The sequence below is a fragment of the Amblyomma maculatum genome, chromosome 9 (assembly GCF_055883805.1).
Source record: "Amblyomma maculatum isolate TAMU_Amacu chromosome 9, ASM5588380v1, whole genome shotgun sequence".
NCBI lineage: Eukaryota > Metazoa > Arthropoda > Arachnida > Ixodida > Ixodidae > Amblyomma > Amblyomma maculatum.
The window spans coordinates 29,407,392-29,429,343 of record NC_139352.1 but is presented as its reverse complement, the minus strand read 5'-3'; the positions used below and the strand labels follow the sequence as shown (position 1 = coordinate 29,429,343).

The 21,952-nt window shown below is 44.7% G+C and overlaps 1 protein-coding gene across 1 annotated transcript; it reads right to left on the bottom strand.

Annotated features, from left to right (window-relative positions):
• Positions 1 to 1,141: 1,141 nt before the first annotated feature.
• LOC146178716 (carboxylesterase 5A-like) lies at positions 1,142 to 21,849 on the bottom strand. Its single transcript, XM_084579793.1, has 6 exons — positions 21,715 to 21,849; positions 17,657 to 18,023; positions 11,072 to 11,361; positions 9,843 to 10,112; positions 2,351 to 2,628; positions 1,142 to 1,285 (listed from the first exon to the last, which is right to left on the bottom strand). Exons 1-6 carry the CDS (start codon positions 21,826 to 21,828, stop codon positions 1,156 to 1,158), a joined length of 1,449 nt encoding a protein of 482 aa, XP_084435919.1. The 5' UTR covers positions 21,829 to 21,849; the 3' UTR covers positions 1,142 to 1,155.
• Between the last annotated feature and the right edge of the window lie 103 nt (positions 21,850 to 21,952).

The window sequence follows — 21,952 nt, the reverse complement described above, 5'->3', positions numbered from 1 at the left end:
ATCTGTAGATTGCACAGATTACAATGTAGTGAGCGCCTTCAGCCACCACTTTAGTCTCAAGCCTAAAATAAGTCAGTGGTACCGGGAACAATTCTCAGATGCACATTTTGTCAGGATAAGGTGGATTTGGTACCTATGATGTGGACGTGTCCAGAAATAAAAAATATAAATGAACAGTCAAAAACAAGAAATTTGGGAGACTATTGTTGAGTTCACACCCTGAGACTCAGCTAGGTGTAATCTGACTGGCCGAACACGCCGCCCGGGTCGCAGGACTCTAGGCCGTCGTGTAGGCGGATAGGTTGACCCCTATCCTGTATCTGCTGGAAAATAAAGTTTTACCACCACCTCCTAAAATGTTACCCACGGCAACCAAACGATGACACTCAAGAGGCCATCAATACATTTGTCAACAGTCGTCTGAAAATCACTGGTCTGTGGTCTGTCAAAGGCGCCGAGACGAGGACAAATCCACTTGTCGAAACGTTGGCTCGACCTGCGAAATCGAGCTCCCTCCCTGTACTCTTGTTCAGTGCTCCATCCTCCCCTTTCGCTCTACCTGGTCTGTATTCTGCGATTCGAGACGTGCATTGCGCAAGAGAAAGACTCATCGTGTGTTACTTCTGTACATGTTTTTGTTGTACATATGTTACCCTCTCCTAACATAATACTCGAAAATCATGGAGCCTTTAAGATTACGCGATCTTATGATGTCAGTATGAGACACGCACACAGCAGACGTCTAAACGCACATTGACACAAATTACAGGAAGTACAATTTTCAAATAAAAAACACTTTCAGAAACAACTTCTCATTCAATGCGGAGTGAGCTGTGACGTTTATGAAAATGAAAAAATCTCATTCATCTATCAAAAATCTCAATAAATCAGAGCAGAACAATGGTTAGTGCCAAAGAGGGGATCGAAGTACACTGTGATGACATATCACTTTGTGAGGCGCCGCAAATGCTCTTGCAATCGTTTTGGCGCAAACAAGTTTGATGACTATTTATGCACCAAGCAGAAATAAGCACATACAAGGCGAGCAGGAAGCACGGTGCAAAGGCAATGCTAGATCGTGCCGTGGTGCATTGCCTCCATTGAGACGTCTGCAGTTTCTTTAAATGTTTTAATCTGTAACTAAACATTTCTGCTTTAATATACATTTTTGCACAAAGAATCGAAGCTGGTGAAATTCTCGCGGCCTTTTTCCTCGATAACACGCGTCTTCGACGTGGTCTTCAGTGGTGGCCACGGGCTCCCGTATCCCAGCGGGGGCACTATGCTGCATGGTTGAAAAATTAAAACAATATTTTAGCCAGGACATCAAAGATGATGACACCTTTTATGTACTGCTCCTCAGTAATATATACAGTGTTCGGTAAGGCAATGGCTGTGGAATGATCGCGTTTATCGGGACCATAACCCGGGCCGAAGCCGATTGCCAGCGACATAAACTATAGCGCTCCACCTCAAAGGGCATCCGCGTAACAAGTCGTAGAATTTGGAACTGTTCAGTGAAAAAAATGTACAAATAGCATGGCCACGTGCCTAAATAATTGAGGCCAGCTTTTTCTTTCTGAAAAAAAAAAGACGCAACATATATATATCTGCAGAAATTATACAGCAACATCTGTTTTTGCAGTATATTTTGCCGCGTAAATCAGATGGACACTCAGGTCTGCACACCGAAAATGCGCATATTGTGACTTGTATGCCTGAAGCTGGCAGTTCTGCAGTGTTTTCTTCTCTCTAATAATGCTGAAAACAAAATGAAACACTGAAAGGAGTGATCAATCGGAGCTTTTGGACCAAAGGAGATCGTTTTCTACACGCCATCGGCGCTGGCGTTAATGCAGGCAACTAGGGGCCGCCGGTTTCCTAACTGATGGGGAGCAATAAGGCTGTCGCATGAAATCTCCAGGGCGCAATGACGTGCAGTAGAACGAGGCCACGAACTCTACGTGTCTCCCACAAGAGTAGCATTCTGCACAACGCATTTGCTATGATTGGCGGCAAGTCAACAACGCAGTTTGTTCCTTGTGTGCCGCGGTGCATTACCATCTTTCAGGGCCACTGCGCGATTTGTAGTCACTGTGCCAGTTTTGCACTACCAAGATATCCGTCAAGAGAGTAGCGTTTTTCTTCCCCATAACGTTTTTCTGCCCAACCATGCTGCACTTGAACACTGAAGTTGTTTAGTATTTTTTCTGCACGGCAGCCGCAATAGTTACCCAGAATGCCGCCTCCCGCCTCAAGTATCGATGGCGACTTGGTGGTGCAACACAAACACAGCTGTCCACAGCATTACACAGGCTTCAGCCGTTGGCTTCTACGGCGTCAGACTCACCCTTTTGCGGCGAACTCGGCAACCTGCTCGACCCCTAGGGGCGGTCGGAAGGAAGTGCTGACGGCCACCGAGTCGTAGTAATAGTGAAATCCTTCGGGCACCGCCTGTGCCACGTTCAGCGTAGGACACAACCCCATCACCAGCGGCAGGTTGTGCAACACCCCTTCGATGGAAGAGATTTGAATCTTCTCCAGTATTATCGGCCTCAAGTAGGGGTCAATGTTGAAAACTCCCAGCGTGAAGTCCAGCACCGCTTGAGGTGTAGACGCGTTGGCCTCCTGCACGGGAGAGTGCATTGGTCCTCGTAGCCTCAGGCTGGCAACTATTAGAGCAAGAGTTGAGCAGACCGAGGGATTGAAGTCGCTTAAGTGACCACCCTGGACTGGTACTTAGTCTTAAGCCACAGAGTAGGAGCCTGTATAGGCCAACGCGTGGGTGATATGGGCAACGACGAGCAGTTGATGCAGTACTCCAGGCGAACGGCAGGAGGAGCAGAGGCCACATTGCCTAAAGAACAGCGTACCTGTGTGGGCAGCGAATTATATTGAAGGTTCTGACGCAAACGAGTGGGCAGAGGCAAATATCTGAGCATTTTATTCACTGTCGCATTCCTAAAGTAGGGGGGGGGGGGGGGTAGGAGGTTCCTTAGTCTCCTAGCATGTTGCGATTGTACAGGTCACATAGCAGCAAAATTTATTTTCTACTGCCGGGTGCGAAACCTTAAGAAATTTTTCAAGAGGCCGAAACGTGCCCGTCAACTAGATGAGGACAGTCTCTCGTCTCGTTCCGCCCTAGTCTCGGCTACTCTCACCTGTAATTAGCGAAGTCATCTACGGAATCTACTGAGACAGACAGCGACGATCACGCTCTCTTAACCATTCACTTATTTGCTAGTTGCATGCGTCGCACTAGAGCTGCACTGCTCTAGTAGACCGCATAAAAAGGACTGACCGCATTTAGGTTTCGTTTCGCTTCTAAGCGTCACCAGCGTGCCGACGATGTTTAGACGAGTGCGCTGGTGACGGTGCACCCGTGGGAACATCGCCGACGCTTCTGAACCACATTCGTCAATATGAGCTTGTCCACGGCTAGTTTGTCGCTCATTTCTCATATTCTGCTATCACTGTGTATTAGGCTAATGGCAGTGCGCGTGGATACCCATTACTGCGCTCGAAGCGATATCACACTCGCCTTAAATCCCATTACAAGGCGCCTAACACTAGTGAAAAAACCCAATGAGTCACAATAACCTCATACAAATTCTCATACTAAACTCGTACTAAACTCATACAGATCTCATATATTCTCATATTAAACTGATTCATCATATGAGAAGTATACGCAAACTAATTAGATTTGTATGAGTTTAGTATGAGAAATCTGTATGAGGTTATTGTGACTCATACGGTATTTTTTCACTAGGGTTGGTTAAGACAACGAAATTGAGCCAGACTTGCTATTTAACACGCATGCTCGGTCTGGAACAACGGCGGTTTGAGACACGCTCCCGGCTGTACAGTGGTTATTGTATTTATTCTGCAGTGCGGCAGGAGACGACGACATCGCGAAAATTAGACGGCGAGCTGTAGTGTCTATAAACCATATGTACCCAAGAGTAGATATTCGTTAGGAAAATGTGGACAGCAATAAAACATCGCAGCCTCAAAGACAAGCCTGTATCATTGGAGTCTCGCCCAATCAATCCAACTCCATCCAAACCCACAGCAACACCACACAGCTGTGAGATGCGTTTTTCATCATCTGTGAGTACTAATAACCATGTTGTAAATCGGCCGTATCGCTCTTCAGCAGCAAGCGGCAACAAGCCATCCCAAGCATGGTACATGTGCTACTCCATTTACAAGTTTTACCCTTCGAGCTACCGACGATAGCAATATTGGTCACGAATGGACTAATTGGACAGACCGTTGGCCTGTGATACTATGGCAGATGCGCGGAAGAAAGCTCTTCTTCTGCACTACGTCGATAACAATGTCCAAGACATATTTCGCTCACTCCCTGATAGCTCCTTGCAAGATGCAAGAAGATGTAGCCGCAACACCCACAAGCACAACCCAGAAAACGAAGAGTACGTCGACACCGCTATACGATGCCGTATGAGCGAAACTAGATGTTTATTTGGCTCCGCGAGTGAACTCCCAATTTGCATCCACAAATTTCGTAAAGCTCCAGAAACTGTTGGTGAGTCAATGGACGTCTTCTACGTGCGCCTCCGGCAGCGATCTTGCCACTGCAATTTTGAAAACTTTGAATTTGATGTCAAAAATCACGTCCTCTCGCCAAAACATCGTCTCGCCTTCGGAAATATGCCATCATTCAGTTACTTGCTTTACCTGACTTACCCAAGTAAGGAGAAGTGCTAGAGGACGTCGAAGTGATGTGTACGATATCGAAACAAACGTGGACAGTGACGCGACAGTAATCACAGTGCCCAAGGAGGGACAGCACGACGTCCAACACCAAAGATGTGGACGTCCAATGCTACGATAAATCGCCTAACGGCAACCACATTTTACCTCATTAGCAGATTGTCGTAACTGTGGTAGCAAGTGGCCTCACTAATGTGGAATGTCAAGTTTTGCTGCATGGGGCAAGACATGCAAGACATATAACTAGGTTGGTCATTGCGCGATTCTACTGTTCAACCAAGACAATTTTACAAACTGAACCACAACCATGATCCAGGCAAGAACTCACAGGCAGTGTGCATAAGACAATCTGAAGTACCAGACAGCATGCAGCCCCCTGTTACTCTAGTGCAAGCAGGGATGAACACATTTGCGTTGCCTTGACGTTTCGTCTAGCTAGCTTATGTAGAAAAGCAGTTATCACGGTCAACAATGTGCCAGTGATTTTCTTATAGACACAAGTGCAGCCGTGTCTATTTTTAGTGAGAATGACTTCCAAGAGCTTTTGCTTACATGTGAGCCTCCAGAAAACGTCCATCAGAGTGTTCCCATATGAAACAATGTCTCCACCTGAACTTCTAAGCAAAGTCTCTGGTTTAAAGCAAGACAAAGAAAAGCGCATCAAAGAAGACATCTTCCTCATTCCAGGAAACTGTGCACCACTTTTGGGCTTGACAGCAGCATCAAACCTGGGGCTTCTACAAATCACACACCAAGTTAACGATATTCTAGCTGACAATTGCTGACTCTCCTCAAGTTGTTTCGTGGAATTGAAAAACTCATGGACGTGCAAATTCGCCTCTTTGCTGTCAACACTGCATTAGCTGTTTGCACAACAACACAGACCTAAACCGTTTCCTTTACGGGATGCCACAGAGAAAGAACATGAATACCTCCTGTCAGAAGACATCATTGAGTCAGCCATAGGACCTCCACCGTGAGCGACCCCTGTGGTAATATGGCTAAACCACGTCCGCCTGATGAAATTTGAATGTGTATTGACATGCATGTTGTGAACACTGCCATTCAATGTGAACATTTGTGCTCAACAGTAAATGACACCACTGTTGCTTTAAATGGAGCAACAGTATTCTCCAACCTTGACCTGAAGAATAAATATTATCAATTGGATCTTGACACTGCTTGCAGACAGCTCACAACATTCTCAAAATATATTGGGTTGCTTCGCTACAGACACCGGAACTTTGGCAGCACCAGTGCAGACGAAATCTTTCAGAACACCATCCGCCAAGTCTTCAACGACATTCCCTACATCCTGAATGTTAGTGACGACATTCTTTTCTTTGTTCGAATTAAACAGGTGCGTGAAACATCCTTGGAAGGAGTTCTGCAGCGACTCCAAGAAGCTGAATTGGCAGTCAGTCAAAAGAAATGTCACTTTCATGAAGCAGAAATAAATTTCATCGGACTGATTTTTTTAGCTGATGGCGTTTGTCCGGATCGTAAGAAAACGTTCCTACAAATCAAAACACTGGACGCTCCACAAGAGTGAAGAGCTTGCTAGAAACGGTCAACTACCCCTGCTTATTTCAGAAAAATCTTGCTGATCTCACGCAACCTTTTTGTGTATGGCATTGAAGAATGTTGCACAGCAATGAACAGATCGGCAGCAGAATGTTTTTGAGAGCCTGAAAGAAGCCATGCACGACGCCTTCACCGCTGCTTACTTTCATCCATCCAAATTGACAGAACTTGTGGTAGATGCAAGTCCACATGAACTGGGTGCTAACCTCATACAGCGTGTCAGTTAATACATTGCAGTGATAGTTTACGCAAATAGAGACCTTACACTAGTTGAAAGCCACTACTCCCAAATGGAATGAGCGATGCTCGCAGCTGTGTGGACTATGGAATACCTTCCTTATTATTTTTGTGGGTTTAAGTTCCTCTTGCTGATTGATCATAAGCCATTAAGGAGCATATTGGGAGACCCGCGATCATCACCATACACCCGCATCAAGCGACTAGCTTTACACATTCAGTAGCACAAGTTTGACATATGCCACACCGCAGAAAATGGCAACCCGTCTCATTGCCGTTCCAGACGTCCAGTCCCAGAGATTAAAATATATTCCAGCATCAATACAGTGTCAAATCAATATGTTAGCTTTCTTCAGCGCCATGGCATTCCAAAGGCCTTCCCAGTTCAAGAAGTTGAAACTTAATCATACGAACAGCTACCGTGCTTATTGGATCTATCGAAGCACCCCCAAGCCCTTCAGCTGAACTGAGGCAGCTGCCATCAATAAAACGGAATTGACAACACCTGAAGACATCAGCTTTCGAAGGACACGCTAGTTCTTCCCACGAACCTGCAAAAGCAAGCAGTACTGCTTACTCACAAAGGTCATCAAGGTATTGCCCAAACAAAACAAGTATTGAGAGAAAAGGTATGGTTTTCAACGTGGGCAACCCTGTAAACTCTTTGAACAAAAGGTGCCTACCATGCCAGGTAGCTGTTCCTCAAGCTAAGGAAGAACCACTTGCCATCGCCTAACCATTTGTGGCCCCTGGGAATAAGTGTCACGTGACTTTTGTGGTCCTTTCCCAGATGGAAGATACGCCATGGTGTAAAAGATGATTTCTCCCGGTACTCATTGGTACAAGTCATGCACTACGCAAGTGCAAACACTGTGCTCCCCTCTCTCCAAAAGTTATGTTGCGTGCTCAGAATCCCGTCACAGTTAAGACGGACAAAGAGCCACATTTCTAAGACAAAGAGCTTGCTTCATTCTCAAGAGAATTGGGAATTTGGAACCCTCACACCACACATGTTAAAGCCACACGGTTCATGAGAACATTAAAAAATCATGTTCATATAAGTCAGCTTGCGACTACTGATTGAAAATCAGAACTTGATTTTTTCTGACGTCCTGCAGGTCTGCAAACACATGGAAAAAGGAAGATGACCATATGAACTACTTTTTGGCAGATCATTGAGAAAGCCGCTGCCCGACTACACTGAAACTCCTTTAGAAACAAAAGACTTAACAGGGTTGAAAACAACAGTGGTAAAGAAAGAGGCGTAGAAAAATGGGCAGGTTGATGCACACAGGCATACTCAACCTCATCGCTTTTTTATCGGTCAAATACATTGTGAGAGCAAGCCAAGTATAACAAGTTCACTGCGTACACTTACAATATTGTCAGCGTTCATGCATCACAAATGAAGGCACCTAGAGGAAATCAAGTAATAGCGCGCAACTCAATGTCTTTTAAAGATGCGTCTGGCCTTACGCAAGCAGCAGCGAGATCTCTACAACCACTTGGCTGTTCTGACATACATCCACCACCTAATCTGGATAGCCATACCCCTATGTCACCTCCTGCACCACCTGCTTCGCACCAGAGGTCTGCAGTAAAATGACGCTACCCAAAGATAAATAGAAAGCCTCCGAGTCACCTTTCTGACTTCTTAACCTGACTTTCGAACTGTTGCGTCATTCCGCTGTGAAGCATTTTCTTTTTAGTAGTTTCTCTAATCACTGTGTGTCCATTAATTCAATTTCTTGCCAAGGAGGGTATTGTGGTGTCTAACTCACATGAAGTCAAATGCAGTTATTCGGTTGGCAACCTTGGACAGCAATAAAACATATAAAACATGGCGGCCTAATGGACAAGTCTATCAGTGGAGCCTCACCCAATCAATCCAATCCAATCCGAGACCAAACGAATACCACCCGAGCTTTGATGCCACAGCATAAAACGGGAACAACTCGTCATTGTCTATCTGTATAGAAAGCACTAAACTAACCGGCGCGTAAGTGTCGAAAACTTCGCGCAGTAGTGCCTTAGATCGAAGCGTTGGGCGGATGATAAACATCGCCTTGCGCAGACGGAGCCGGTTTTCGCCGCACGGGCTAGCCGCGTAACGCGGGAAAGGCAGGCTTGTTTGAAGGGATTCAGCTTTAAAGGGAAACTCCGGTGATTTTTTCATAAATTTGTGTTTTTAATTGAATTACATTCCTCGGCACGTCCTGACTCCAACACAAAAAACCGTTTTTCAAAATTCCAATTGGAAGTATTTTTAAAAAAGAAAAACAGCAAATCGAAACCGAAACTGCTTTCAGAAACGACGTCCCATTAGACGAAATGGTGACGTCACACTCAGTATTAGAAAAACACTCGTACGTGCGTTGGATGGTGAAAATAAAGTATGGAAATCATGACGCACTGCATAAAATATCTGAGGTAGTTCAATATAAGCCTCACAATTTCATAATCACGCGGGAAGTGGACATTAACGCCTGTATACTGTTTGTGACGTCAGAAACTCAGTGTTGCCCGCAGAAATACTCTCAACTTAAGCCATGAAAACGGCATATTTTAAAGCCGTATTTCGCGTGAACGGATTATCGTACGGCGCCCAAATTTTGTAGAAAGCGTCAGGACGGAGAGGAGAACCTGTGGTAAACGTTTCACTACAATATTTGAATCTCAAGAAACCCCCGGAGTTGCCCTTTAAAGGCAATTGCGAGGGAGTACTCAAAGGTACTAAAGGCCCTGTTCACTAAAAATCCAGCGACTTTCCGCCAGCGGCGGTATTGTGAGCGAAAATTACTGAGCATAGCGCTAACATCGATGGCTGGTAACTGACATAAGCAGGTACTACATAGGGTTGCCTGACATTGCCCGGCAGGAGCTGCCAACTAGAGCCTCATTTATTGATATGGGAGAGTGATATCGCAATCGGCCTGTCAGGATCGTTGCTTTCACGTCCCCCCTAGGTCACGCAGGCACGTTCATACGGCTTGGTTAGAGCCGGGCTTTATGTTAGGCTAGTAGCATATGCTATCACGTCATACCCGTAAAGGCGATCCCTAAGTGTCCCCCATCTTTTTTTCTTTTTTATGCTTTCCTTGACAGGGGGCCACACTGACGGAAGCAGAATGCGAAAAGAAAAAAACGTTTATGTTTCTTAAGTACATGTCACCAGTTGCTGAGCAGTAGGATTGTGATATTCCTGAGGTCCAGTGTCCCAACTGAACGTCTTAGATTGTTTTCTAATTCGTACCGACGCATACAGCACCGAGTGAGCCCACCTTCGCCAATGGCACGATGGTGTCGGTGAACAGCACCCTCACATCTGCCGCGTCCGATCCCGCCAGCACGGTGTGAGGCCACGCGGCGCCCGGCTTCTTCAGCATGCTCAGGTCAAGCTGAGGAGCGTAGCGCATGGGTAGCCGCGAAGCCCGTGACGCCGTCAGCAGCTTCTCCACGGGTGCGTCACGGTAGCAGGGTAGCCACATGTTCTCAGTGGTGTTGCAGTGTAGAGCAGTGGCCAACTGACTGTATATTTCTGTTGGACCCTGCTGCTCGCCCGAGGCAAGGATGGGAAGCAGAGGCAACATGAGAAGTTTTCAAAGGTACCAATGTGCACATAATGGCGCATGGGCTGAAAATGTCACAGATTGGTGTATCTTCACAGTTGTGTACATCGCTAATAGCAAACTGACTCTTAGGCTTTGAAAGGAGACAGTGATGGGGAAAAAAAATGAGAAAGCTAGTTAAGCACCAGGCATATGGCTATGCTAAACTGTTGTATAACTGAAAGGTTACGGCAACAATGGAAATTGAAACACCCTAAATAATCTGCACCAAAACGATAAAAAGAAAAAGAAAACAAATCACACCCCTTTTGCAAGAATGACGACTTTCTTCAGACAGCGACATCAATCAGTTTGAGAACAGATGGAATTCTTTCACATACACAACACTTGAGATGAACTGGATCTGCCAACGTTCGTTGGGCTTATTTATATGCAGTACGCATTTCTAATAACATTATTTTTCATTGCAGCATTAATGATTACTTTTTCTCACTTGTGATCACTTTTTTCAGTCCACCGTTGGATGTTCGCCCTGTGGATCACATATGCTCTGTGTCTCATCCAGTTCTTTTTTAGGTTTTCCAGTTAGTTTGTGCATCTTCTAATATAATTTTTCACTTTAGAGCGGGCACCTATTCTTGCGTTCTTGCTCATCTCTTGTTTTCTATGTTGAGCACTATTGTCAGTACAGAACTGTCTAACTTATGTACGCTTCTTAAAAGTTATGCCACGTTATCCGTAGACTTATTTTTATCATTATCCGTATTGTAGGCGACAAAATGTTCGATTGCCTTCGGCGCAGCAGTCCAGTCTCGAAGGACAGGTGGTGCGGACATCAGAATACATATCTGCAGCCGCGGGCTGAGTTTAAGTTCGCTTGACAGTGAAGACATCGCATCATTTAGATCATTTTTAGATATAGCGGAAGAACGGACACATACCGGTTTCAGGGGCAATAGGGAGCCGTAGACGAGTCCGTGATATAGGGCGCGGCTCGCTGTGTTGTTGGGCATGCGGCGGAGCGCGGTCGAGAGAAGATACGCTCCCGAGCCGCGACCCACCACCACCAGGCCGTCGGGGTCAGCATGGAACGCAGCCGCGTTGTCACGCGCCCAGTGCAGTGCGCTAACCACGTCGTCCACCGCCACTTCCTTGTCCCCGGCGTATTTGGGAGGGTTCAGGAAGCCGAACACGCCAAGCCGATGGTTGGGCGCCACCACCACCACGTCGCCTGCCAGTAAACGTTTGGAGAAGGGAAGCAGCTTTTTTAAGAGGCAATAAAGCAGAACATTAAGTCCGTTTAACTTTATTCTGGTGGCTGTGAGCCAGAAGATTGCATACGAATTAGAAAATAGTCTTCTACAGGATTTCGGTATCTCCGCCTCGTCGCATCAATTCTGCACCGACTGTTGCGTCATCGGATTGCTTTCACAATTCCTTTTGCGATGACGGGAAGGGCGGTCTAAAATGATAAACAATCCAATAATTATGCTGACGTTTAAGGAAGCAAATGTTTGATCAATTTTCAGGTAACCCTATTCACTTGTAGGAAGTCATCCCTTGGGGTAACTTATGTATTTAAGTGGATGATTATGCTCCACTGTAAGAGCAGATGTGATGACATGCGTTTTTACCCAATGCCTTACCTGTTGCTACTCTGCCGGTGGTTTCATCACATCTGCTTGTTTGCCTAATAATAAACAACGTTGTTTTCGCTCGACAGATTTCACCCTTACGTACCAGTTCAGCTTCAAATTGCGTTAACGATCGTCGCCAGCTTCCGGGCGACGGTGATCTTTAAGCCCGGTATATTTGCTTTTGCCGATCAGACTAGCCATGCTCGTGCGATTTACGACAATGTACCGATGTTATGGTTAGAATTTATCTGCACAGTTACGGCGCTTCGCATCCGAACTCAGGAAGCGTAGCGCGGAAAGAAGGGAGAACGAGGACAACTCGGAACAAGCGCTAATTTTTACCACAACTTTTATTACGGAAACAGGTGCGTATACATATCTGATTCTGTTGAGGGAAGGAAAGAGGGGCGTACAAAAATGTGACAAGCGTGCCACATGTCCTCACTCAAGGAATTCGAGCTCTTTTCTAAATGGCGATATATACGGTCTGCTGACACATTGTTCTGCTACCTGGGCTATCTCAGCCGCTTCCTTCATTTCTCTCGTCATGTCATTGTGGTGCCGATACAAAATTATTGCTTTATCTAGCAAGGTATGGGGAGGGGGTTCTGCTTCGTGTTTTTTGCAATGGGTGCCCACTATATTGTTTCACTTTTGGAGAAGAAGATTTAAACATCTTCCTGTTAGGCTATGTAGTGCCTAACAAATGAAAGTGGAATTCTGTAGACAAGCCCCCTCCGTCAAGGCACGTAAGTAATTTTCTTTTAATGCTCAATTAATGTTTCGGCGTTCACTTTGATCAGCTCTTTTTGCAGGCACTCAACTTTTTTAGTGCCGTAAATACCACATTGACACTAGAACATTACCCTATAGATTTCTTAAAATGTGCGAAACTTTATACATGTTTTATATCACGGCCATATTACCTTTCGTTCTTTCTCTTTTCTTCAATTTTATATTTCTCTTCCGTTCTCTGTTCGTCACTTGTGCAGATTCTATTTTCATTCTGCGAACAGGCGTTCAGCGACTGAAGCAAAAACTTGTGTTGGCTCATTGGCCGCATTCAAGAGCTCTACCTACTTTTGTACACTTTCTTCAACATTATGTTCTCATTACTTAAAGAGCGCCCGAGAGCAAGCAAAGAACAATACTTCTCTCTACAAACACTGAGTATGCAGAACATTACTGCAAGGAGGCTGGGGCTCATACATCTAGCTCGCATTATTGTGGTTAAAACGCAGCCGCAGATAGAAAAGTTCGCCCTGCAATATAGCGCGGGCAACCCGTGTATCCGCAACTCATACTCGGCATCGCACTACCCCTCAACCGTTTAGAGGCTTCATACTGAGCGTTCTTCTCTGTCTTCTCGGCATGTACGTGTCTCGGGAATTTTTCCTAGTTGCCGAGCACCACCATCACGACAAGATACAGTCTGAAGCAGTGTGCACACACTCTTACATGCATCTGGTACAATGTCAAAAAACGTTCCCTGTCATTACCACCCACAGGATGAATCACGCCTCTTGAAGGCCAGCGACACTCACGTGCGATTTGTTTATTTCTCTAATCATCAATCACTTCTCATCAGGCAACCAATTCAATTATCAGCCCTCTAATATCAACCAACATTACGCATACAACGCACGCTCCACACAATGATTCCATCTATTTCTGGCATGTTTTTTGACTAATCACAGAATTAGATGCACAGTATGATTACGATGATGGCGATACGCTAAAATATACCCATTAAGGGGAATATGGGGAAAATATGTCCAGTGAAAATTTACTTGCGCAGCAATATATATGCATTGATTGTGAGTGCAAAGCAACGAATTATATCTGTAGAAAAATATCACGTTGTTATGTATGGACATTTGTCGCTTTAAGACCGCACCCAACTAGCCTTCCAGTGATTGAATTGTATGTTTTTGTAGTTTTTTAGAATAATAGCACCAATATCCGAAGAGAATCATGCCTTTGAAAGGCTCTCTTTAATGGCACTGTGAGCAATTCAGTAGCAGCACTCGTTTATGACATATATGCTGTCTTTCTACATACTTTGTTCTAGTATCGATTTCGCCTTGTTTCTATTCTGTATATTATGATTGTACTTGTAACTATGACTGTGTATTGTGTCGTCATCTGTGATGTCGACTGTGTCCTATAGATATCCGACATATTGTGAATAAACGGGCTTCTTAACGCGGACGGCTAATGCATGAGCCTCGTCTCTTTTTCTTATGAACGTGTCGGCCTAGACGCAATATTGGCCCACGAGTATATAAAACAAGCTGAATAGAGGCATCCCCAGTTACTCAAGTTATCCGATGGCATCCATCAATACGTAAAGAATCCTCCCCGAAGCTTCTTGCGTAACCAATCATAGCATAATTCTCTTCGACATCGACTCATTATTTTTAAGTTTCAGCCATTTTCTGCAAACTTTTTCATGTCGCCCATGACGTCGTCACCTGGTGAGTCCAACCAACTGACATGCGGCCCGGTTCACTGCTGAAAGACAGTGAGGGGAGAATTTCCATCCAAAGAACTTCTTCTACAAGAAGTTGCATGTGTTTGAGCAACAGAAGCGACAAGTTGTGATGTTCGAGCCGCTTAAGATTTGGCGTTGCTAACTACATACGAATATCGTCACTTTTCCTTGCTGTCGCCGTCCTATAACAAAGGCTGTCAAGGGAGGAAAACACTTTTGTACGTCTCTTAAGTGTGTCGCCGGGAACAACACGTCCCACAATATCAATGTTTTTCACGCTTCGAGATATTTTCTAACCTTATTTGTTAGAAAGTCCCACTTCCAATATTGGTATAGATTGTTGTGTTGAAGTTAGGTCCCACAAACTCGGCATTGTAGGAAAGCATTCAAAATTGCTGTGAGAATATTCGCCAAGTTCATTGAGAAATTATTTCTCATATATTCCAGAGACGTAATATTTGAAATTACACACGAGTTTTTCGCATTACGATAGGCCAGCATTGCTCTTTCAACTCCGTTCGTGGGCATTAAGAAAAGGCCCCATTTCTTTCTCGCCAGAGGCGTCCAGCAATTACATTCAACCAATTGCTCCAAACGTTAGAACTTTATCTGAGCTTGCCATTTGGGCCTGCAGCGACCGCTATGAACAAGAAGGCTCCCGTGTTATATACCTTAGGATATGAAGGTAGACGACTCTACCTCGCTCATGAGGCATCTCAAAGTGAGCCCACTGCTACTTCGCTGACAGAAGGGAGTGACGCTACGCCAGATGTTTACAAAGAAGCTGTTGTACTATAGCGACAAGAAATAAAGGTACCAACGAACTTAGTCATGCAACGAAGACGCTTTCTGAACAGACCGCAGCAGGCAGGCGAATTTATTTCAGAATGTATCCTGATTTACGCAATATCTTACTAGCATGCGACCACGCATCTTCAGAATAACTGCTCAGAGATCGTTCCATGACAGGAGTGCCTTCTCTGGGAATTCGAGAAAGGCTTTAGTTGGACAAACCCAAACTCACTACTTTTGCCGCTGCGTCTAGCATCGCTTTGCAGTATGAGCAGGTGGCTCAAGACGCACAAGGATACCTGGCATCTGTTAAACCTGTCAGACAAGCTACGTATTCTTCGAGTGCAACAAAGATCAGCTTCATGGACACTGGCTCCAAATACAGCACCTCTGCAGTTCCAAGACACAAGCCCAAAATAAGTGCACTGCTAATGATGCAGGTAAATGAGACACACCGCTGTATCAACTTGCCCTGTACAAGACAAGACATGCTTTTTTTGTGGGTGGGAAAATTGGACATTTTGTCACTGTTTCCAGAAGCGCCAAGCTATCAGAGAGGTCCTGGAATACGATGAGCAACAAGTCAAATCAATCCGAAAGGTCCAAGAATACGGCGAGCAACAAGACGAAGCCGTTCGAAAGCTTGAAGAAACCGATATGCAACACGACGAGAACATAAACCAACAATGACAGCCCCCGTCTGGGGTAATTTATGTTAAGGAAGAAGTGGCGACACATGGTGCTCACGGCATACAGCTACTAGGCCAGTTTCAGACGCACGTGAGAGAATGTGGAGAATCTACTCATTACGCATAAGTGATGTTGAGGACTAAGAGCACCGATCAGCAAGTCGAGGAAATCAACCACATTCACAAGCAAGAAAATCAACCAAGTTCTTTTTCTTTTCCCTCCCTTACGACTCAATGTATTTATTTCAAAATACTGCTAGCCTCTTTCAAGGGTGTTGCAGGATTAGGGTAGATCCTAATAGTTAATTTGTAACGCGTCACGAGAAATACAGCCATTGCGGAATAACATCGAAATTGAGTGGTCATCATGTCGGTAATGTCAATGTTTTGTGTAATATTCAATGCAACATGAGTACAGATGAAGTAACATTTCTTAACAAATAGTGCTTAAATGCTAGATTATCATGTTAAAAAACGATTACGGCAGGTTAGAATAAAAAATGTCCAGAGATTAATAGTTAAAATCCTCGGCACACTTGTTCCATTTCTTAATTACTTGCAGAAAAATGAGTAATGAAAGGTGTCAGTATGAAATTTATAATCTACTAAATGTTGTGAATGCTGAGTTCTAGTATCTCTTCTAGATGAAGGGACTATGTGCAGCTCGGAATCTATTTTAAAGTACCATTAATTAGAAAGAAGAGGAACATAAGGCGTGAAGTGGGGGCACGTTAGTAATAACGGCAAGGTTCGCGCTGTTCAGAATTTTGGTAGTGGAGTCCTTACGTCGATATATGTTGAAAATAAACCTCACTGCTTCACTTTGGACATTATTTAATTTATTTATGCATTGTGTGTGCGGAAACCAGGAAACAATGTTGTACACGAGCACAGGCAGGACATGGAGACATTTGCTAGCAACTTGATGTCGGGGGAGGCAGACAGAATCGATCGCGTAAAAGAACAAAGCGCGGAAAATGCTTTTGATGATATGTATTGCACACGTTTTTTCCATTTCAAATTTGAAGGGTTGAGGACTCTGAGATATTTGTATTTTTGGACTGGTTTTAATAATTTCTTTCCAACTTCATACAGGAAAACGAGCGTGTTCTTTTCTTGACGCAGTCGTGAAAACTGATTTCTCTAGATTTAGTTATCTGCCATCCCCTACACCATGTTGCTATTAGACCAAGTGCCTTGATTAAATTGACCTGATCATCATGTGACTTTATCTCTTTATAAATGATCTAGTCATCTGCGAGCATTCGGAGTGTTTCGTTAATATTGGATGTTAGGTCATTATTGCAAAGAAGAAATAAAATAGGCGTTAATACCGTTCCCTGGGGTACACTGGCCATTACTTTAACATGCTGTGAGGCGTGGTCGTCATAATGCACATACTGGTAGCGTTCTAAAAGGCAATCTTTTATCCAGCTTGTTACTTTATTACAGCCAAGAAAATGATGAAGCTTAAAGATCACTTTCGGGTGCGATACGCGATCGAACGTTTTTGGTTAGCCTAGAAATAAGATGACACTAGTCAGGGGCAACGCCGTCCGAACACTTCCAGTGATTTGCCAGAAAGTGCCACGTTCTGACTAGAGCCTAGCGATGCAAAACTGTTCATGCAATGTGTTCCTGCACCAGTGGCGCGCGCGCGTGCACATACGCACACACGCGCACACACACATACGCACACGCACCCACATGCACACAAATGAAAATGTCAGAGAAGGTACACAGGAAAGGTCCTTGCAGAGTGCCTTAGCTAACACTAATCCGTCGGCATGCCATGTTTACTCTTTATGCGAAAATGAAGTTTCTTCACTTGTGCAGGTATCCAGATACCTTCTGGCGGATGAGTACAAAGCTATTAAAACTGCCGGCATGAAAACCATCACGCAAGAGCCTTACCCTTGGCAGCAAGCCTAGGCCAGTCAGGGTGATCGTTGGAGCCCCGCTCGAACCAGAAGCCATCCAGCGCCACCACCAGTGCGCGGGATGTGCCCACAGGTGGTGGCGTCTCCGGGATCCACACGTTGACGTGCAGGCAGTCCTCGGAGCCCACCAAGGTGCCGTTAGCATCCACCTGCGGGCACGGTTCCCTGGGCTCGGCGCAGTCGCGGACAAGGCACGGATTGGTCACCGTCAAAGGGATTGGCAGCTCGAAGCGTCGTTCCCCAGCCGTGCTCACGGCGAACGACACGCCCAGCAACTGCGACAGCCTCACGCCGTCCACGACGATCGTGCGACCGATGAGACGGCCAACTCTCGTGGAGACCTGTGCCGGCGGTCGCCATGCGGCAACTATTTAAATCCACCCCAGCAATTTGAAAGAGCCTTCTTACGCATTCTTTATCGTCATTGTAGCCGAGCTGCGAAACGACCAGCATAACACAGTAGCCAGCTGGAAATATACACCGCACTCATCAGCTTGTCAACACAATGCTGTTTTCGGGTAAAATCGATGCAAGGGCGGATGGAACGGGAAAATTAAAGCTAACAGTCAGAGTGATCATGCCTACTCATCCATCTTCAAGCTTACTAAATGTTGACTCGCATTTTTCGCGCCCAAATAATCACATGGTAAGCAACTGGCATTGCTCGGTCTGTAAGTGCAGGCCTTTCTCATTAAAGTGCAAGGGAGCTCTTCTACAGCTCCGCGCGCGTTGTGATAATAAAAACTTGTCCTGCATATGCCGTACGTGCTGCAGTCGACGCCACGTGAGACGAGTACCAGTCATCGTGTGCAGGGTGTTGTTCTCTGTTACCCGCACTACTACATAAAATTCATTGCAAGATAATATTGTCCCCCTCATTATTATCATAACTCTTACTTTTACTTTCTCTCTCCTAGTTCTCTGTAGTGTAGAGTAGCAAGCTAGGGCCAGTTTTCGCCGCCCCACCTATCTATTGTTTCGTTAGCGAAAATATTTCCTCTGCATCTCGTCCTTCGCAACAAGAAATGTCATGTCTGAACAGCCCAAGCAAAAACCATCCACTCCGCATTTCAAACGCAAAACTCGACGGTTGTGTTGCATAGGACTCGTGTTCACTATTGACTGACATATTTGCCAGTGTGAGCAGGGCCAAGCTATATTTTGTGGCACACCTAGTGAAACGCGCCCATCATGATCAACCTAACTACGATGTAACTTATAGTTGACACTACGCTCCTAAAAGGCCAATCACTTTTCTTCTCTTGGGCTTGTGATCCTTAGAACGGGAAATGTAGTTATCGGGATCGTGTTGTGATCTCTTCGCTGGAAAATTATGCGTCTAGCAAGCTTCTTGCTACAATATATTGAAAAGATCGAGCGTCAGAACTATTCTTCAAAATAGAGCTCGACTACTGTGCCCAAGGACGCAGGATTGAATCCCGGCCTCGGTGGCCGCTTTTCCATGGCAGCTAAAAGCTAGGCGCCTTTGTGCTGTGCGATGTCAGTGCACGTTAAAGAATCCCAGGTGGTCGAAATTTTCGTAGCCCTCCACTGCGGCGTCCCTCATAGCCTGAGTCGCTTTGGGACGTTAAAAACCAAAGGCAAACCAAAAAAAAAACAGCGCACTTCAACCCAAGGTTGGTGCATACGCATCGCACGTTACATCCGCTCCACCAGTTATCTCAGCAAGTCAAAGAGCTGCTCCTCTACGGGTCGCGACATTTGCGCACGGTTATTGGTCAAGTTCGGTGAAGCTTGGTTAGTAAAGTTGGAAACATTTTTCCGGATCTAATACTATTAAACACATGCAAAAATGAATTAGTTTAGCTGGACTCATCGCGGAACACAGGCGCTGCACGCCGTTTGCCATCGTGAATGCCTATCCCAGAAAGCACCGGCGATCATGGCTCGATCCTAATGGTTACAGACAGCGATGCGATATGTATCGAGCAATATACTGGACACATATCGAGTACATTGTAGCAACTCAGAAGCCAAGCACATATGAGCGGTTTTATCCGCAAGGTAAAATTACGTGACCTTGTCACAAAATGACGTAGGCATTCCCAAGTTCAAAGTAGAGATCAATATTCTGTCGTGTAGTGCTGAAAAGTGAACAGTCGGAGCAGTGAAGTATGGCTGATAGTAAATAGGCTATATGCAGTATCTGAAAAGCAGTCTAAGCACGTATGCGAGGTTTGTATCTTCAAAGGTTATATGCGTTATACCACATAATGATGTAGTAACTCTCAGGATCACAGTAAAAGGCCAAAGTTCGTTTGTATACTTCTAAAAAGGCCAAACATCGAAGTAAGGGTGGCTAAGGGCAGAGAAGTCGGGCCTTGACTTTGCTGTCTTGCACTTCACAAAGGCTCCGGACAAAGCACTCCTGCTAGTGTAATTGAGCCTTCTAACAAAACCAAAGTGATGTATAGGATGCATGTCGAGAAAATGCGATGTTAACTTTAACTTTCCATTCCAGCCGGAAAAAGCTATAGAAAATTGTCTGTTCTTACAACAAAATTTCAGTGCACTTTTCACGGGAAACCTGTTGTGACAACAGAAAGTTCTGTAGTAACATCATAAATTGCTGTAGTTACCACAGAAAAGTGCTACAGAACTACAGACAACAGAAATATACTACAAAAAAACTACAGAACAACAGAAAAGTACTTCAGAACTACAGAATATTTTGTCGTATTTTTGACACAGTTCTGTAGTATTTTTTGACGGGGATTCTATACCATTTTGAGATTCCGTGCAAATTATACATTTATTGCCATTCTTAAGTGGTTGTCTTTCACACGCCACGCTATCTCGACTCATATTCTGTCTCAGTTCTGATACTGTTGAAATTTTGATACTTCCTTTTTCTTTCTTTCCTTCTTTCGTTCTTTATTTAATTGTTTCTTTTCATTACGGAAAGCTGGAACGAAATTAAAGGCTACAGAGCCTGACAAAGGCTTTCGCTTAGGTTGACGTTCAGCGTGCAGATTAAGGAGCATATTCAACAACATACAAAAGAGCACTTCGAAACATAAACACAATGTGCAAATGCAAAAATTTGGTTACATGAATCTGAGTCTCTACAAATAACTGTGGACAGAAAAAAAAAACAAATACAAAAGACTGACCTTTTTTTTCTGACTGCTTTGTAATAAACATACTCTAAATAATGAAACAATGAAAAATGCCACTTTAGAGGATACCAATGGACGCGTTCGTTGTATTTAGTGGTAGAGTATAGAGCACTTGTAAAATACTAAAAAAACACCGGTATTCTCTCGTAAAACAAAGAAAACAAAAACAAATATGCAATTGCGATGTCATGCTTGAACAATAGGGCTTCAAGAAGCGTTTTGGTGACAGGTTCGTTAAAAGTTATGGGCGTATTTGCGTGATACTTTTGCGCGAGTTGCGGCGTATTTGCGGAAAGCACGCAAAACTTTTCTGGATAAGGGGTTTGGGATAGCACAAAGCAGAGATAGGTTAACGCTTGAAATACCTGAAGCTGAGGAGGTACGTAGTTTAGGTCTCACGTGGGTTATCATGCCTTTCATGATCATCAGTGACAAAGAGCTCGCATTCCTGTGACTAGTATAATATTATGCAAAACTAATTACATGTTTGTTCTGGGGTAATGTACTGTTTGGGAAGAATAAAGATTGTTGTAGGTTGGAACGCGTTGTGTTCCTTTCTGTTCTGTGTACTCGTCTTATTATGCGCCACAGTGTTTTGAAGCGTTGGACCAACAAGCCTAAAAAGTCACACTACTGAGCCTCTAGGAGTTTTTTATTCTAGTGCCTGTCACGTAATAAATATCCTAGATAGAAGTCACCTGAACAAAGAGGAACTGTAGTATTCACTCTTGCAAGGAACAGAACTTTCAGATACTCGGAAACAAATTCTAAAACATGGGTAAGCAGCATTACACTCTTACTCTTTAAGTTACATCTAATTAAATACAGTAATTCTGGCCCCGAGGCAGGATGACGTGACACCGCTTGCGTCATGCAAAAGTAAGGTGCGCACCATGATGGTTCCTTCCTGGAGCTGGTTGTGCAGGGGCGGGCAACCTGGCCCTGGATGAGGTATCATCAATCCCAAAACGATGCCTGCCACCACAAGCGCCAAGCCCGAAACCATGACGACGCAGGTGACGATAGACACGAGCAGGACGCTGCACAAGATAGAAAAATATGCATCATCAAGCCAGCGCAGGAAAATACCGTGCTTTAAAATTCAATTTCAATTAGCTGTGATCGTAAAA